This window comes from Kalmanozyma brasiliensis, assembly GCF_000497045.1.
Source record: "Kalmanozyma brasiliensis GHG001 unplaced genomic scaffold PSEUBRA_SCAF8, whole genome shotgun sequence".
Lineage (NCBI taxonomy): Eukaryota > Fungi > Basidiomycota > Ustilaginomycetes > Ustilaginales > Kalmanozyma > Kalmanozyma brasiliensis.
Window position 1 is genome coordinate 96,494 of NW_015961991.1, and position 14,326 is coordinate 110,819.

General features: G+C 58.1%; 5 protein-coding genes across 5 annotated transcripts; 4 read left to right on the forward strand and 1 right to left on the reverse strand.

The window, feature by feature from the left end:
* Nucleotides 1-1,761: 1,761 nt before the first annotated feature.
* Nucleotides 1,762-4,443, forward strand: PSEUBRA_005966 (Zn(2)-C6 fungal-type DNA-binding domain protein; the record flags this gene model as incomplete). The annotated part of the gene is made up of 1 exon (XM_016439363.2): nucleotides 1,762-4,443. The coding sequence occupies one exon, from the start codon at nucleotides 1,762-1,764 to the stop codon at nucleotides 4,441-4,443; it is 2,682 nt and encodes an 893-aa protein (XP_016289679.2).
* Nucleotides 4,444-5,793: 1,350 nt separating this feature from the next.
* Nucleotides 5,794-7,728, forward strand: PSEUBRA_005967 (Major facilitator superfamily; the record flags this gene model as incomplete). Its single annotated transcript, XM_016439353.1, has 1 exon — nucleotides 5,794-7,728. The coding sequence occupies one exon, from the start codon at nucleotides 5,794-5,796 to the stop codon at nucleotides 7,726-7,728; it is 1,935 nt and encodes a 644-aa protein (XP_016289680.1).
* A 1,451-nt stretch (nucleotides 7,729-9,179) lies between these two features.
* PSEUBRA_005968 (E3 ubiquitin-protein ligase Highwire/Pam/Rpm-1) lies at nucleotides 9,180-11,138 on the forward strand (the record flags this gene model as incomplete). The annotated part of the gene is made up of 1 exon (XM_016439349.1): nucleotides 9,180-11,138. The coding sequence occupies one exon, from the start codon at nucleotides 9,180-9,182 to the stop codon at nucleotides 11,136-11,138; it is 1,959 nt and encodes a 652-aa protein (XP_016289681.1).
* Nucleotides 11,139-11,196: 58 nt separating this feature from the next.
* PSEUBRA_005969 (ATPase, V1 complex, subunit F) lies at nucleotides 11,197-11,705 on the reverse strand (the record flags this gene model as incomplete). Its single annotated transcript, XM_016439373.1, has 3 exons — nucleotides 11,197-11,421; nucleotides 11,508-11,591; nucleotides 11,661-11,705. The coding sequence occupies 3 exons, from the start codon at nucleotides 11,703-11,705 to the stop codon at nucleotides 11,197-11,199; spliced, it is 354 nt and encodes a 117-aa protein (XP_016289682.1).
* Nucleotides 11,706-12,229: 524 nt separating this feature from the next.
* Nucleotides 12,230-14,077, forward strand: PSEUBRA_005970 (Histone deacetylase domain protein; the record flags this gene model as incomplete). Its single annotated transcript, XM_016439357.1, has 1 exon — nucleotides 12,230-14,077. One exon carries the CDS (start codon nucleotides 12,230-12,232, stop codon nucleotides 14,075-14,077), a length of 1,848 nt encoding a protein of 615 aa, XP_016289683.1.
* Between the last annotated feature and the right edge of the window lie 249 nt (nucleotides 14,078-14,326).

Sequence of the window (14,326 nt, forward strand, 5' to 3'; positions counted from 1 at the left end):
TGGGGTTTAGCCACGGCCGGGCTTCTGCATTGCTCTCTTTCTGAATCTGGTCTCGCGAGGCCTACTTCAGACGAGGCCAATCTCGGAACACCTGTTGAATCACGACGATGGTCTGCTTTCTGCCCTGGTCGCCTCATAAGATCTTCAGGAATCCCCTCTTCCATTCAACGCCGAAGAACCCCACGCTGGCGTTCGCTAGTAACTGACACCCTTCTGGAGGTGTGAGAGTGGCAACATCACACGTTGATACCGGCCTGCTAGCTGATGCGGGCGAGGCAAGCAAGGTGGGTTTAGACTGCTTTACCCATAAGCGAAGTATACTGCCAAAATCTCACCGACAATCGATTTCCGCTGGACGAAGACAGGCATGATGGCAATTGCGACGGAACGAGATTGTGACTCTGCGGATCTACTCCGCGCACATGTCAAAAATGGCGGCTCTTGAGCTTCCTTCGGTCCCCGATTGTACCTAGACGAGGCGGTCCGGTGGCGGGCTTGGTCATTTTCAGCGTTTCTTTCAGCAGGCAGAATGAGGGCTCCAAAGTAGCTCAATCGCTCGCGCGCCCGTTCCTATCACACGAGTCCCACGCGAATCCTTCTCATTGTTCTCGCGACCTGGCAGGAAAAGAATGGTCGGACGCAATGGGCTCGTGTCTCCTTCTCTGCCCTTTGTCCTCACGTTGCTCAGCTCATCATCCCGTCCCTTGTCGACGCCCCTTCGCTGCTCTCCCGTCCGTCCTCTCTTGCGGACGAGGGCACGCCGAAGTGGCCTTCTCACCCACGCTCTGCAGTGCCATTCCTTCCACTGTCGATCCGCATTGTTTGCTTGCTTAGAATGGACCTCGACGCAGCCTTGTCTACTGGTCTCCTTTGTCCGTTTCTCCCAACAGCAGCTGACAAACAATAAGCTCCCTCCTTCCTATCCCGCTGCACAGTAGATGCTACCGACCCCCTGCTAGCATTCGTCCTCCATTGTCTTCTGCAGGTTCTATTGTCCTGCGCAGCACCGACGCCCTCAGGTCATTGGAATTTTTGGAGTCGACGCCCAGACCACGGCAGAAGCAGCTCAGCTTCCGATCCGACTGCGTTTTAGCGCAAAGCGGCTCCAACTCCGCTGCGACTGCATTGTATTCTATGCTGAACTTCGACAACACAACGCTTCTCCTTTCACCTCGTTCCACTCGTCACGTTCTCAACTATCGTGACCCGATCTGCGCAGATCACGGCCATATCCTGTCCGTCGTCTCCAGTGGTCGGCCCAGAGACTGGCCTGTGTCGACATTTCGACCAGGCGCCGCTTCCACAGCGAGCTGTTAGCGCTGTCTCTTTTGCCTCTGTCATACGTCTCTCCGTGTCGACAAACTAGAACTTTGTCTTTCCACTGTACCCAGGCGCTCCTTCCTTCTCTCCCCATCTACCTGATTTGCATCCTGCAATCTCTGTATCGACTCAAGCTCGTCCACCTCTCCAGCCAGCATCAGCCTCGGCAGCAGCGGAAGTTGCTGCACTATTACAGCCTACTTCAGGAACCGACCGGTGCGTATTGCCTCTGCTACAGTCCTCATCATCCTTGTCACTCCATCGTATCTTCCGCGACTAGACCGGTCGTTTCAAGGATTGGCTTGTTAAGTGTGCCCGCTGCACCTCAGAGACGACTCGATGGCGGTTGTATCGCCATCGCATCGCCGAAGCTGAAGCTAGGATCTTGAGTGTGCAGCGGGTTTAGTTGTTTCGCTCAGCTTGACCGAGCCGTGCCTCGTCATGTCCGGCCAGAATGCTCTCGAAGCTAGAGGTCTGCCTGGCAGCGGACAGCATGATTCTACCGAGCCTACTTGGCCATCGCCTGTTGGTCACACCAGCCGACACTCGAGACGATCCGATGCATCCGAACCACCAAATCAGCATGGCGTAGCCTCCAACCTCGACGACAACCTCGAGGGCGCTTCCAAGAGCAGCAAAGCAAAGTCGTCCGACACGCTTCGTCGATCGCAAGCTTGCCTTGCGTGTCGTAAGAGGAAGCTTCGCTGCGATGCCAAGAAGCCGACCTGCACACGTTGCGAAACGGCCTGGCTCGCCTACCACACCTCTGCCGGCGACGACGGCACGTCGATCGAGAGACCACCGCCATGCGCCTACGACACCTCTTTGCTAGCCAAGATCTTCAGGAGAGGTAGCTCGGACGAGAGCACCCAGCCGTCGACGTCACAGCCATCAGCCTCTCATCGCCCTGACGCCGTCCCAGCACCGCAGAACGAGCAACTCTTGGAGGAGAACGAGCAGCTGCGTGTCCAGCTCTCGCAACTTCAGTCACAGCTTCGCCTGGCTGAACCTGTCGCCACAACCACACCCGCCCGTCGCAGCTCAAAGGTGCGCTTCCAGCCGCAGCAAACTGGTCCCAGCTCCAACGTGGCATCACGGTTGTCCAGCCACGACCTTGCTGGAGATCCACGAGGCGCTTCGCTCAGCTCCAAACGTCCGAGGTCTTTCGGTGACGACGACATCAAGTCAGAGAGGAAGCGGGGCAGCTTTGACGCTGCAATACCCCCATTCCAGCCCAGAATGACGGCTCGCGACCAAAGGATCGGCTCAGCCTCACGACAGTACGAGAGCAGCAGCTTGGAAACGCAGGAGAGGTTGCGCTCATCAGCGGTGGCGCCATCGGTGCTGAGCTGGAGGGCAGCTGTGCCGCAACCCGTGGCGGCACGTCCCACTCCGCATGGCACTGATTCAAGAGGGCGCTCGCCTCGCATGCCATCTGCGTCCGGATCTTCAAGTAAGGTGCCGCCGTTGCCAAACACGCAGGCGCTGGATCGGCTGCTCGACGTCTGTCGGCACGAGTCGTGGTTGTTTTCGGCGATCAATGGCTACGCCCTGAGCGACGTCGCTGCGCTGATGGAGACGACAGCGGATGCAGAGAGCGACAATCTCATAGCCCAGGCGCTGATGCTGGCGTGTGTAGCCACGGGTCTGCCTCTGCTTGCGGCTGCGTCGACATCCAACATCAGGTCCACTCCATTCTTGAGCAGCATCAACGATTTGCTGGCGGCGCACGCGCAATGGGATCTCGTTGGCCTCAAAAGTCCTCTTTGGGTCGCCACGGTCACCAAGATCTACGCCGACGGAGCACGAAAAGTGCTCAACCAAGCTCAGGCAAAGGCAGCTGGCCTAGTATTGCCTGCAACGTTTGTCGTCCGCTTGCTTCTGGTGGAACTCTCGCATGCTCAATTGGCATTCTCCTCTGCGCAGGCCGACCTGGCGGCGGCAGTCTCGGAATGTCGTCTGCTGCGTCTTCAAAGTGGTTTTGCAGGAGGGGCACCTCGTCTGTCGACCGACACCGCGCGATCTTCCCGCCTCGCCAGGGCTCTGCGCGGTCTGATGCAGGGCAAGGAGGAGACGTTCGCCTTCTGGAGCCTGTTCCTGCACGATTGCATTCACAGCCGTGCAGCACTACTACCCGTGCTGTTGGAGCGAAAGAGCATCCAGATCGGCTTTCCTCAGTCCACCGAGAGTGAGGCCATGAGCCCGTCACAGCGCAACCTCAGCCAAGTCGGCGCACACCTCCAACGGCGTCGCGGCTGTCCCTCGCTGCAAGCCTCCGACGACTCCATGTCGCTCCTCGTCAAGGTCAGCCTGGTTCTCGATCAGTGCTGCGAATTTAATCTTGCTGCTCGTGGCGTAGACAGCATCAGCATGCGCGAGGAACTGGTATCGGCGCATGAAAGCATCCGCAACTCGCGCATGATGCTGTCGCAATTCGACGATCGGACCGTGTCGCGTTTGGGTGTGCTCCAACCTGGCGTGGGCAGCAGCGGCGGCGCTCGACGCCAGGACCTCGTGCAGAGCCTGTTGCTGCAGGATCGACTGCGCTTTGCCGCCGAGGTGGCGCACCACCTGTCGGTGCTGACGCTGTTCGGGACCGAGGTCAACGCGGTCAACCCCATCATCCAGGGCGGCGAGGCGCGGAGCAGGATTGCCAACGCAGCCGTGTGGCTGTCCCGACTGGCGGATATGGCGTTGCAGAATTCGAGCATGTTGTGTTCGCTGCCGTCGTTGTGCTCGCCTGCGCTGTTCGTGGCAGCCCGATGGTTGCTCTACCTTCAAGGCGCCGATCGGAACGGCTACCAATCGGATCTCTCCACGTTGGTTCTGGCCCTCAGCAAGCGCGGCAAATGGTTCAGCCGCGATCGGTCGCTCGCCAAAGCCATAGTGGCGCTCAAGAGGGAGAGCGAGACGTATGGGCGTATCTGCGTCTCGCCGTTCACTTGGCCCATTGAGGCGGTCTCGGAGTTCGTACCCGTCCCAGCGCAGGGTGTCGGGCTGAACAGCGTGCCCGCGTCGCGACCTCAGACGGTCGGACGCAGCTCTGTGTCCATCGCCACCCTGGCCGCCTCGGTGGAGGACGCGGCGGTGGTAGAGCTGGTCAATGCAGCAAAACCACGGTGAAAGTCTTCGGGCCCAGTTGCCACTCTATCCACCACCTCGGGTCTCTTCGCATCTCTTTGGGTCTCTTAATATCTCTCGCGTTCTCTTCACGTCTATTTGGGGTCTCTTCTCTCGTTCTCTCGGATCTTGAAATGCCATGCATCGACACGCTTTGATGCACACTTGCGTGACGCTCCCAACTGTGTGCATTGAGTCTGGCCCCGGATTACGTATGCGATCGAGCTCGCCCGTGACACTGTAAGTGCTTGACATCTGCTCCGCCGCGTTCTCGACGCACACAGCCTCGACCGACAGCGCGATATGTACGTTGCAGTCCTTGGGAATATCATCTGCGGCCATAGAACCTTGAAAGCACCGCATCCCGTCCGATCTGCGAAGTTAAGCAAGGTATCGCCTAGTCAGTACTGCGGTGGGGGACCACGCGGGAATCCTGGGTGCTGCAGTTCCCTCTTTTTTTTTGCAATCAGAATGCATGTAAGCCGCGCTCCTGATGTGACCCTCCATAACGTCGTTCATCTAGACCCTTATGAAAGTGGCCTCCATCGAGCAAGGAAGTGGCATGCCCATCGAAGGCTGAGCAAGAAGAAATGTCCTCGAACCCTTGGAATTCGGCGCGAGGCGCTCCGACAAGCCGCAAAAAGCGAAGAATTCGGAAAGACACGCCCCCGCGGACATGATCGCTGTCTAGACCGGCTATCTTTCTGTACGTACAACACACGAACGGGTTCCTGTGGTACACCTGTCGCGTGGTTCACACACATCAAACACTCGGCATGGGATGCGCCCGTCCGGGGCGTGTGCGCGTGTACGAGAGCGAAGATCCGAGCATCCGTCTGCCGGCGGTCCGAACACGCTGTCCGAACTTGACGCCATGCTTGCTCCTGAGGGTCTCTTGTGCTATCATCATCTGCCTGCACAGTGGCGGCTGTAGAGTCACTGATCACGGCTAGGGACAGGATGAGCAGACGGCGTGGACGATCGCAATGGCCGGAAAGTGTGAGTCATGACAGAGAAAAGCATGCCGAGCCGGCTTGATCAGATGCGTAGCCGAGGGAGAGACAGCCGCGGGGTTTCCGTTCAGGCAGCGTGGCAGCAGAGCGCAGTGTCTGGCTATGCATTTTGGGTTAAACCTTTTTCCCTTTTTGTAGTTGGTCAGGTAATTCAGATTTGCTTGCCGAGCTAGCCTCCTAAGTCAAACTTTGGCGCTCTGTCCCCCCGCGCTCTCAGCCGGCTCTCAGTCTCCTCACGGACCCCTCCGACCCCTCTGTTGGTCATTCCAGTCATGGCTGAGTCAAGCTTCCTTCCGCTCCACCACCATCCTCTTTCACCACAGCTCCCCTCTCCGCCGCCATGTCGCGGCCATCAACAGAGATGCGGGAAGTGCCCTCATCAGTACGCGACACAGAGCTCCAAGCAGCAGCGTTAGAAGGCAACCAGATCGGCGGCCTCGACACTGCTGCTGGAACAACAGAGCACGACATCCACCACCCTTCGGAGACACCACTTGCAACACGCACCCATACCTCAGACGGTAGTCGAGCGACATCAGAACTAGACGAAAAGAGTCAGGAGAGGCCAGCGACACCCACCTCGCAGACACCAGGCACCGTCGATGGGTCTGCGACACCCAAAAAGGCTCACTGGCTTCAGTCCGACAAACAGATCTTGCCTCATAACAATATGAAGATAGTGATGATCGGCCTTTGTGGTCTGATCGGGCTTGCGGCCCTGGATCAGACGATCGTGTCCACTGCCCTACCTGTCATTTCGCAACGACTCGATGGGAACGCAGGCCAGTACTCTTGGGTCGGATCAGCATACCTGCTTGCCTCAACCAGTCTCATCCCGCTGTACGGCCGCCTCTCGGACTTGACCGGTCGTAAGCCTCTCCTCTACGTGGCTACCCTCATCTTCCTCTTCGGATCGGCCATGTGCGGTGCCGCCCAGAACATGGCCTGGTTGGATGCTGCTCGTGGTGTTCAAGGAATCGGAGGAGGAGGCATTATTGCGCTCATCAACATCATCATTGGCGACATTGTCTCTCTCGAGGACCGAGGCAAGTACTCAGGCTGGATCGGCGGTGTCTGGGGCATCGCATCCGTCATTGGTCCTCTGCTCGGAGGTGCCTTCACCGACGCAGGTCACTCGGGCTGGCGATGGTGCTTTTTCGTCAACCTACCTCTCGGCGGCATCGCCCTCGTCATTGTCTTTTTCTCGCTCAACCTTAATCCTCGACCCAAGCTCACCTTCCGCGAAGCATGCGGCGAATTCGACTTTATCGGTCTCTTCATGGTCATCGTATCAGTCATCCTCATCCTGCTCGGCTTCAACTATGCCGAGACCAAAGCATGGAACGTCCCCGAGACCATCGCGCTCCTCGTCACCGGAGGAGCCCTACTTATCGCCTTCATGGGCTGGGAGTTCAAAACAAAGAAGAAGCCCATCGTACCTCCACGCCTCGTCACCACACGAACCACCTCCTTGATCCTTCTCTCGGTCCTGCTGCACGCATTCGTCTTTTTCGCAGCGACCTACTACCTTCCAGTCTACTTCCAGGCCATCTTCGGTGCCTCTGCGCTCATGTCTGGAGTCTACATGCTTCCCTACGCGCTGGTTGCGTCCATCCTGTCGAGCGTAACAGGTCTGGGAATCAGCAGATTCCGCGCGTACCGGCCATTCCTGTGGGTGGGCTGGTCGATCATGGTTGTCGGCTACGGGCTGATGGCCACGCTCAACGCCTCGTCCTCGCTGGCCAAGCAGGAGGTCTTCATTGCCATCGCTGGCTTTGGTACGGGATTCCTGTTCCAAACGCCCCTCGTGGGGTTGATGGCAGCAATGCCGCACGGAGACCTGTCGACAACCGTCGCCACCATGTCGCTCATCCGCTCGCTCGGCGGCACCATGGGCATCGCCGTCAGCGGTGCGGTATTCAACACGCAATCGCGATCCCGACTGGCAGCCATCCCGGGCTTCACCCAGTCGATGGTCTCAACAGGCTCCGGCGGCCAAGACCTCACAGGTCTGCGCAACATTCAACCCCCCGAGCTCAGCAGAGAGATCATCACCGCCTACGCAGACGGTCTGCAGATCGTCTGGATCGTCCTCGCCCCCATGGCAGGCGCTGGGTTTCTGGCCGTGCTGGGTGTCAAAGGGTACAGTCTCAGGAGAGACGTTCAGAAAACGCCACAGGAAAGCAAGAAGGTGGGCGATTTGGAGGACCCAAAAGTTGAAGACAAGACGGTGGATACCGCTGCCAGCCCAACGGATGACAAGGACCGCTCATAGACACGCAACACTCACGTCGACTGCAGACTAGCAAGCCCCGAGCATTGTAGCTTAGATCATCGCCATGTGTATTGCTAATGAAGTCAAAATTTCAGATGGAAGAATACCTGACCTGCTGGATCCTTTATCGCATCCTTCGTATCCAACAAGCGGATCGGCTCGGCATGCATGTGTTGAAGCTGAAGCTAGACCGGTTGGACAGCTCAGCAAGCAGACTTGCCCGCTGGTTGGCATGAATCGAGGACACTCACGCCTTCCTCCGACCGCTGGACCCCAACTTGATTCCGGTCGCTGATGAATGGATGGAGCCCTCGAAGCTATGGTCGGCTCTGCGACGAGCGCCTTGAATGACGGCTCAGAGACATGGAAAGCGGCTTCGACGACAATACTTTGTTGTCCCCTTCCTCCCTCCCCCGAACTCTTATCTTGCATTGCAGAGCCTGTAATGAACTATAATGCAAACGTGGATCAACACACGAGCTCAATCTGCGAACGGATTGCCCTGTGTGTCGCGAGCGAGCCACACACACTCAGCCTTGCTCTGCATCTCACATTGACTTTCGAGCATCGTCCAACCCCCTTCTTGACATTGAGTTAGGTTCGCCCCTTACATGCAATCTTGCTGCTCATCTCGCGGTGTTGTTGGGATATCATGTCACCACTCGCCCTTTGCACCAGCTCCATCTCGCTCTCACCGGGTCAAGTCGGGTTATGATTCCCGTAGGGATGTAGGCTTCAGCAGTGGACAGTGAGGCGTGAAATCCGACGTCCAAGACTGCCGAAATGGAAGCCACTCCCTTCGTCCCGTGGGGCGGGAAGCGGTGGCTTGCGGGATTTTTCCATGCACGGTGACTTCAACCATTCGAGTGGGAACCTTTTTCACGTTGACGTGCGTCATGTTGGGGGAAGCTTTCGTGTTCAAGGGTCCAACGTGCGCAACACACCGCCAACTTAATCTCGTTGCTCTCAAGGTTGGGAGAGGGATGCTTCTTGACAACCAACCATCGTCCATCCATCCATACTGGAACCAGTCTCCGCAGAACGGCCCAGCTACAAAGGGCTTCACTTCGTCCGGTTCGCAAGCTCATGCTCCAAACTTTCGTCTAGATCCCCGTTGACAACCAACTATCGAACGACCCACCTCCACAGGCTCGTAAGAAAGACAGCCCAGTCGCTCCTCGGTAAGCGCCGTAGCGCAGTCTGGCTCACGCTTCGATCCGCCTCAGTGGACACAGACGGCGCGCTTGATCTTGATAGAGTCACTGGACTATGCCGATTGGGTTCCACACATCGACAAGATCATGACCCCATAAAGACCTTATCAGCCTCCTGCTCCATCTAGACCACCTCATAGAGCGGATCATCCAGCATTCCCGCCCTTTCTCATCCGTCATCGCAGACTTTGACCAACATTCGACTCCGCGCGTCGTGCTTCCATCTATCGGGCCACCATGGCGCAGCTCATCCCCGGCGACGCATCCATCGTGCTCACCCGTCTGCTCATCCTCACCGTCTGGGGCATCACACCCTTCAGCTGGCTCGCCCTCCTCACCCGCATCATCCGATACTACCTCAACAATCACACCTCCTACTCGATAGACTCCAGACTATGGGCCACATTTGTCAAGCACTCGCCTCGCACGGTCACCAACATCTTTGCGCACCTCCTCTCTCCACGCTGGCGATGGGCTTCCACCGTCTTCTACTCCTACTGCGCGATCGAGGCGGCCTTCTCGCTGTACCATCTGCACCTGTCGCAGCGACTGCAGCGACCGGGACCGCGACCGCTTTACGGACGGCGCTTCTTGCGCAGCGTCTTTGCGCAGGCGCTCCAGGCGGGACTCGAGCCTTCCGGCGAGGATCTGACGAATGGCAACGCCAAAGGGTCGTATGCTAGCGCAGTCCAAGCTTCACTGGGAGACGGACCTGTATCGAGGCGCACCAACGGCTCCTCCTCGTTAAGAAAAGAAGATCCGCCGCCGAGCGACGTCCGTCAGCGCCTCGGCCGGCTGCGAGCGGCGAGCTTCGTCCCGCAATTCGTCTCGTCCCCGATCTCGGCCGACGATCCACGCGCGCTCAAGTTCCAGCAGGACCAGGCGAGGTGGTTCTTCGGCGTCCCGGCTGAGCAGATTACGCGGAGGGATGTGATGCATTGGCTGGCGTGGTCGTTGTTCGCCACGGAGCTGGAGGAGTTGGAAGCCGAGAGTAAATGTCAGCCGGCGAACGGGGTGGAAAGCGCAACGCCGTCGACGGCCAACTCGCCCATGCCGCCGTCCAGCGTGACGTTTGGGGGACCCGTGCCGAAGTTCTCGCTGTCTAGAGCGATTGCGGGGACGGCGGTGGAGGAGCAGGAAGATGTACAGGGGGTTCGGGCGCGGGAGGGAGAGTGGGATCCCACCACGGGCGATCGCTTGCAGTTTCTGGAATACTGCTTAGAGCTGCTCGAGACTCGACAGGGGCGGAGCTATCCTCTGACGGCGCCTGTGGAGCCCAAGAAAAAGACCGCAAAGATGGGCCCAAGGATTCGGATGATGCGTCTCACCATCGACCCCGTACGCACGCGCACCAGACCGCTCCTATGCTACGCGGTCACCAACGGTCTATCCTACCTCACTATCCGACGTGCCATCCGGGGTGGCTTTCAGATGCGCACCGAGGGACGCCTACCCTACCTCTACCGGCCCGCCCTCTCCACCGGAAAAGACACAACCCCCCTCGTCGTCCTGCACGGCCTCGGCATCGGACTCGCCCAATACTCCTCCCTCCTCACCTTCTTCCTTCACTCCCCCGTCTTCGCCCATCGCCCACTGATCTTCCTCCTCCAGCCCAACATCTCGCAGTCCCTCCTCTCGCCGCACTTCCTCCACCCCTTCGGACATCACGAAACGACCTCTGCCTTCCGCCGCATCCTCGCTTCGAATAATTGGAGCTGTATCGACGTGCTCTCGCATTCCTACGGCTCACTCGTCCATTCGTGGCTCATCAAGTCGCTCGGCACCGCGATCCGGCGATCGTGCTTCGTCGATCCAGTCTGCTTTCAACTCTGGGTGCCCTTCGTGTGCAGTAACTTTGTCTACAAACGCGCGCGCAAACCGATCGAGCTCCTCATGCGCTACTTTGTTGCGCGCGAACTCGGCGTCGCCAACACGCTCTGTCGGTATTTCGACTGGAGTAGCAACATTTTGTGGCCGAACGAGATCGCCAAGTTGCAAGATGGAAAGAGGACGAGGTTTTACCTGGCGGAAGAAGATGCGATTCTCAGTGCCAAAGATACCTTGGAGTATCTGGTGGAGAGTGGATGTCCACGGGAGAACGTGCATTATGGGAAAGGCAAGGCGCATGGGGAGATGCTCATGCATGGTGGGGAGGATTTTAGAAACGTGGTTGACTGGCTGTCGATGGAGATCTGACCGCACACGCACAATCAATGCTGATCAATCTAGAATCCTGTGTGTGATTGCGTGGCGTTTACTCGCCAAAGAGCTTCTGCACGCGCTTGAGCACGCTATCCTTGGCAGGGTCGTAGGGGTGATCTTTGGAAGGGATCTCGAGGACCGCGGGGAACGCTTGGGTGTATCGTTCCACGACGGGTCGGATCTTCTCTGCGAGATGCTGATTGATGAGGAGGATGGCAATGTCCTTGCGCTCCGTGGTGAAGTGGTTGAAGGTCGATTCAATGTCCGAGACGGAAGTCTGCGCGGGAGGCAAAGAAGATCCGTTGAAGTGTGAGTAGCAGACCAGGGGGGAAGAGGTGGATTGGAGGGGTGGGGGAGGCGTACCTTGTTGTCAACAATCATAAAGTTCTTCTCGCCCTTCTCGTCGACGTTGCCGATGCCGGCGAGAAGCAGACCCGTTGTCGAGTCCTGTCATCCATCGCACCACTGTCAGTCATGTGCTTTCGTCGTCGAGATTGGTACGGTGGGCAAACTCACCTCATCCGCAATGAGCGCAATGAGCGTCCGATCGGACGCCGACATTGTAGATATATCACCTCCTTATTCCTTTGACTGCTTGCCACTATCCGTTCGACCTTTGCCTTGTGTACCGTGTGCGAAGTGGTGCCGTCGACGGGGAGCGCGAGATGGGAGGTGACGGTGAGCAACAGGGGGTCCGCGATAGCAGCAAACGATGTGGAGTGGAGAGGGGTTCGCACTGCGCTGTGCAGGCTCAAGAATTCCGCCCTTATCACGTGCGGCCGCAGAGCTCGAGCCACGCACGGCCGTTTTTGTCGTGCGGGATGGAATTTCCTTTCTTCGCAGGGTCCACAGCTTGCACGACATCTGCTCCGCATTTCCTCTTCTTCTCACCATCACTGCCATCGACCGGGATCAGCTTCAACGGCATCCGCACCAGTCACTGCCCGGCGACCGCTCCTTCTCGATCGAATCCCTGCTCTACCGCAAGTCTGGCCATTCACGACGTCGCAGACACACCTTCTCACCCATCCATCTCTCTGCTCACTTACCCCGCGCAGCTCGGTAGCTGATCCCTACCACCCATCATGTCATCTACCTTCTTGGGCTCAAACTCGATCGTCAACACCTACAACTCGACCTCTGCCTCCGGCGCCCCCCTTTCCACCGATGAACCGCTCTTCGCGCCCCTCTCCAACTCGTCCAATCCCAACCCATCGCGAGTATGCTACTTCTTCGACTCCGATATCGGCAACTACCACTACGGCCCTGGGCATCCAATGAAACCCACCCGCATCCGAATGTGTCACTCGCTGGTGATGAACTACGGTCTCTACAAACGCATGGAGATCTTCCGTGCCAAACCAGCGACGAAACGCGAGATGTCTCAATTCCACACGGACGAGTACGTCGAATTCCTCAACCGCGTCACCCCCGATAATGTGGACGCCTTTGTGAGGGAACAAGCCAAGTTCAACGTAGGCGATGATTGTCCTGTCTTCGACGGGCTGTTCGAATATTGTAGTATCAGTGCAGGTGGGTCGATGGAAGGAGCGGCGAGGTTGAGTCGCGACAAATGCGATATTGCCATCAACTGGGCAGGTGGATTGCACCACGCGAAGAAGGGAGAAGCAAGTGGGTTTTGCTATATCAACGATATCGTGTTGGGCATCCTCGAGTTGCTGCGATACCACCCTCGCGTGTTGTACATCGATATCGACGTGCATCATGGCGACGGAGTCGAAGAGGCGTTCTACACAACCGATCGGGTCATGACGGCATCCTTCCATAAGTATGGCGAGTTCTTCCCCGGAACCGGCGCGTTGCGCGATACAGGCATGGGTCCTGGTAAAAAGTACTCCTGCAACTTCCCTTTGCGCGACGGAATCACCGACGAATCCTACCGAACAGTCTTCGAGCCGGTCATCTCGCAGATCATGCAGCACTACCAACCGTCCGCTGTGGTCCTCCAGTGCGGCTCCGACTCGCTCGCCGGTGACAAACTGGGTTGTTTCAACCTGAGCATGCGCGGGCATGCGAACTGTGTCGAATACGTCAAATCCTTCGGTCTCCCCCTGCTCCTCCTCGGCGGTGGAGGATATACCATGCGCAACGTCAGCCGCGCGTGGGCATTCGAAACGGGCCTAGCAGCAGGTCAGGAGCTCAACCCGCACATCCCCGTCAACGAATACTACGAGTACTTCGGTCCGGACTACCGATTGGATGTTCGACCGAACAACATGGAGGATCTCAACACGAGGGGGTATTTGGATAAGATCAAGGTGCAAGTGTTTGAGAGTCTGCGAGAAACCGCACACGCACCGTCAGTGCAGGGGCACGTGGAGCCGAGGAGCATCGCCGAGGGATGGGCGAATGAGGATTTGGGTGGGGAGAGGATGGGTGATTTGGGCGAGAAGGGTGGGTTGCAAGGGTTGGAGGATGCTCATCCGGATGAGAGGGTGGTGGATCGGGTCGAGTTTCAGGATCATTCCCGACGCGGGGATGACGAACTGGATCGCGAAGGAAGGGCCAACCCAGGAAGGGTGGAGGAGACAGACCAGCACAGGGAGAGAGTGCAACATCGGTCGAGCGTCAAGATCTCCGACTGGAGCCATCCGAATGCCGAGGCGAGGCAGGAGGCGATCGATCGCGAGGTGGAGCGCGGGGCGTTGGATGAAAGGTTTGGCAGTCAGGCGATCGAGGAGGCTGCGAGGAAGGAGCGGGCGGGGCAGGAGAAGGTGCTGGCGGGGATGGAGGAGACGCCTGCGCCCGAGGAGGAGGGGGGCAACGCGGACGGCAGTGGCAATGAGGTCAACGGTGGCAGTGCAAAGGAGGGCAACGCAGAGGGAGGAGGGGTCAAGGTGGAACCCCCACCCGAGTCGACAGAGGCACCGTCGGAGACGCACGCCGAGACAAAGATGGACGTCGACGCGTAACACCCTTCCTCCTGTACCACTGCGCCACGCCACTTTCGTAGATCACAGCCTGTACTTGTCCACGATCTCTACTCTCATCTCTTCACTGTCCCGTCGCGATATGTTGAGCCAGGAGTGAGAGAATGTCGAGTCATGCCTGAGAGTGATGCTGCGGCTCTCTGACACGCCGTTGGAGCCACGCGAAAGGATGTTGGTGGTCTTGTTCCGCATCTGGACCTGAGACAGCTTTGACGTGCAACGCACGACGTT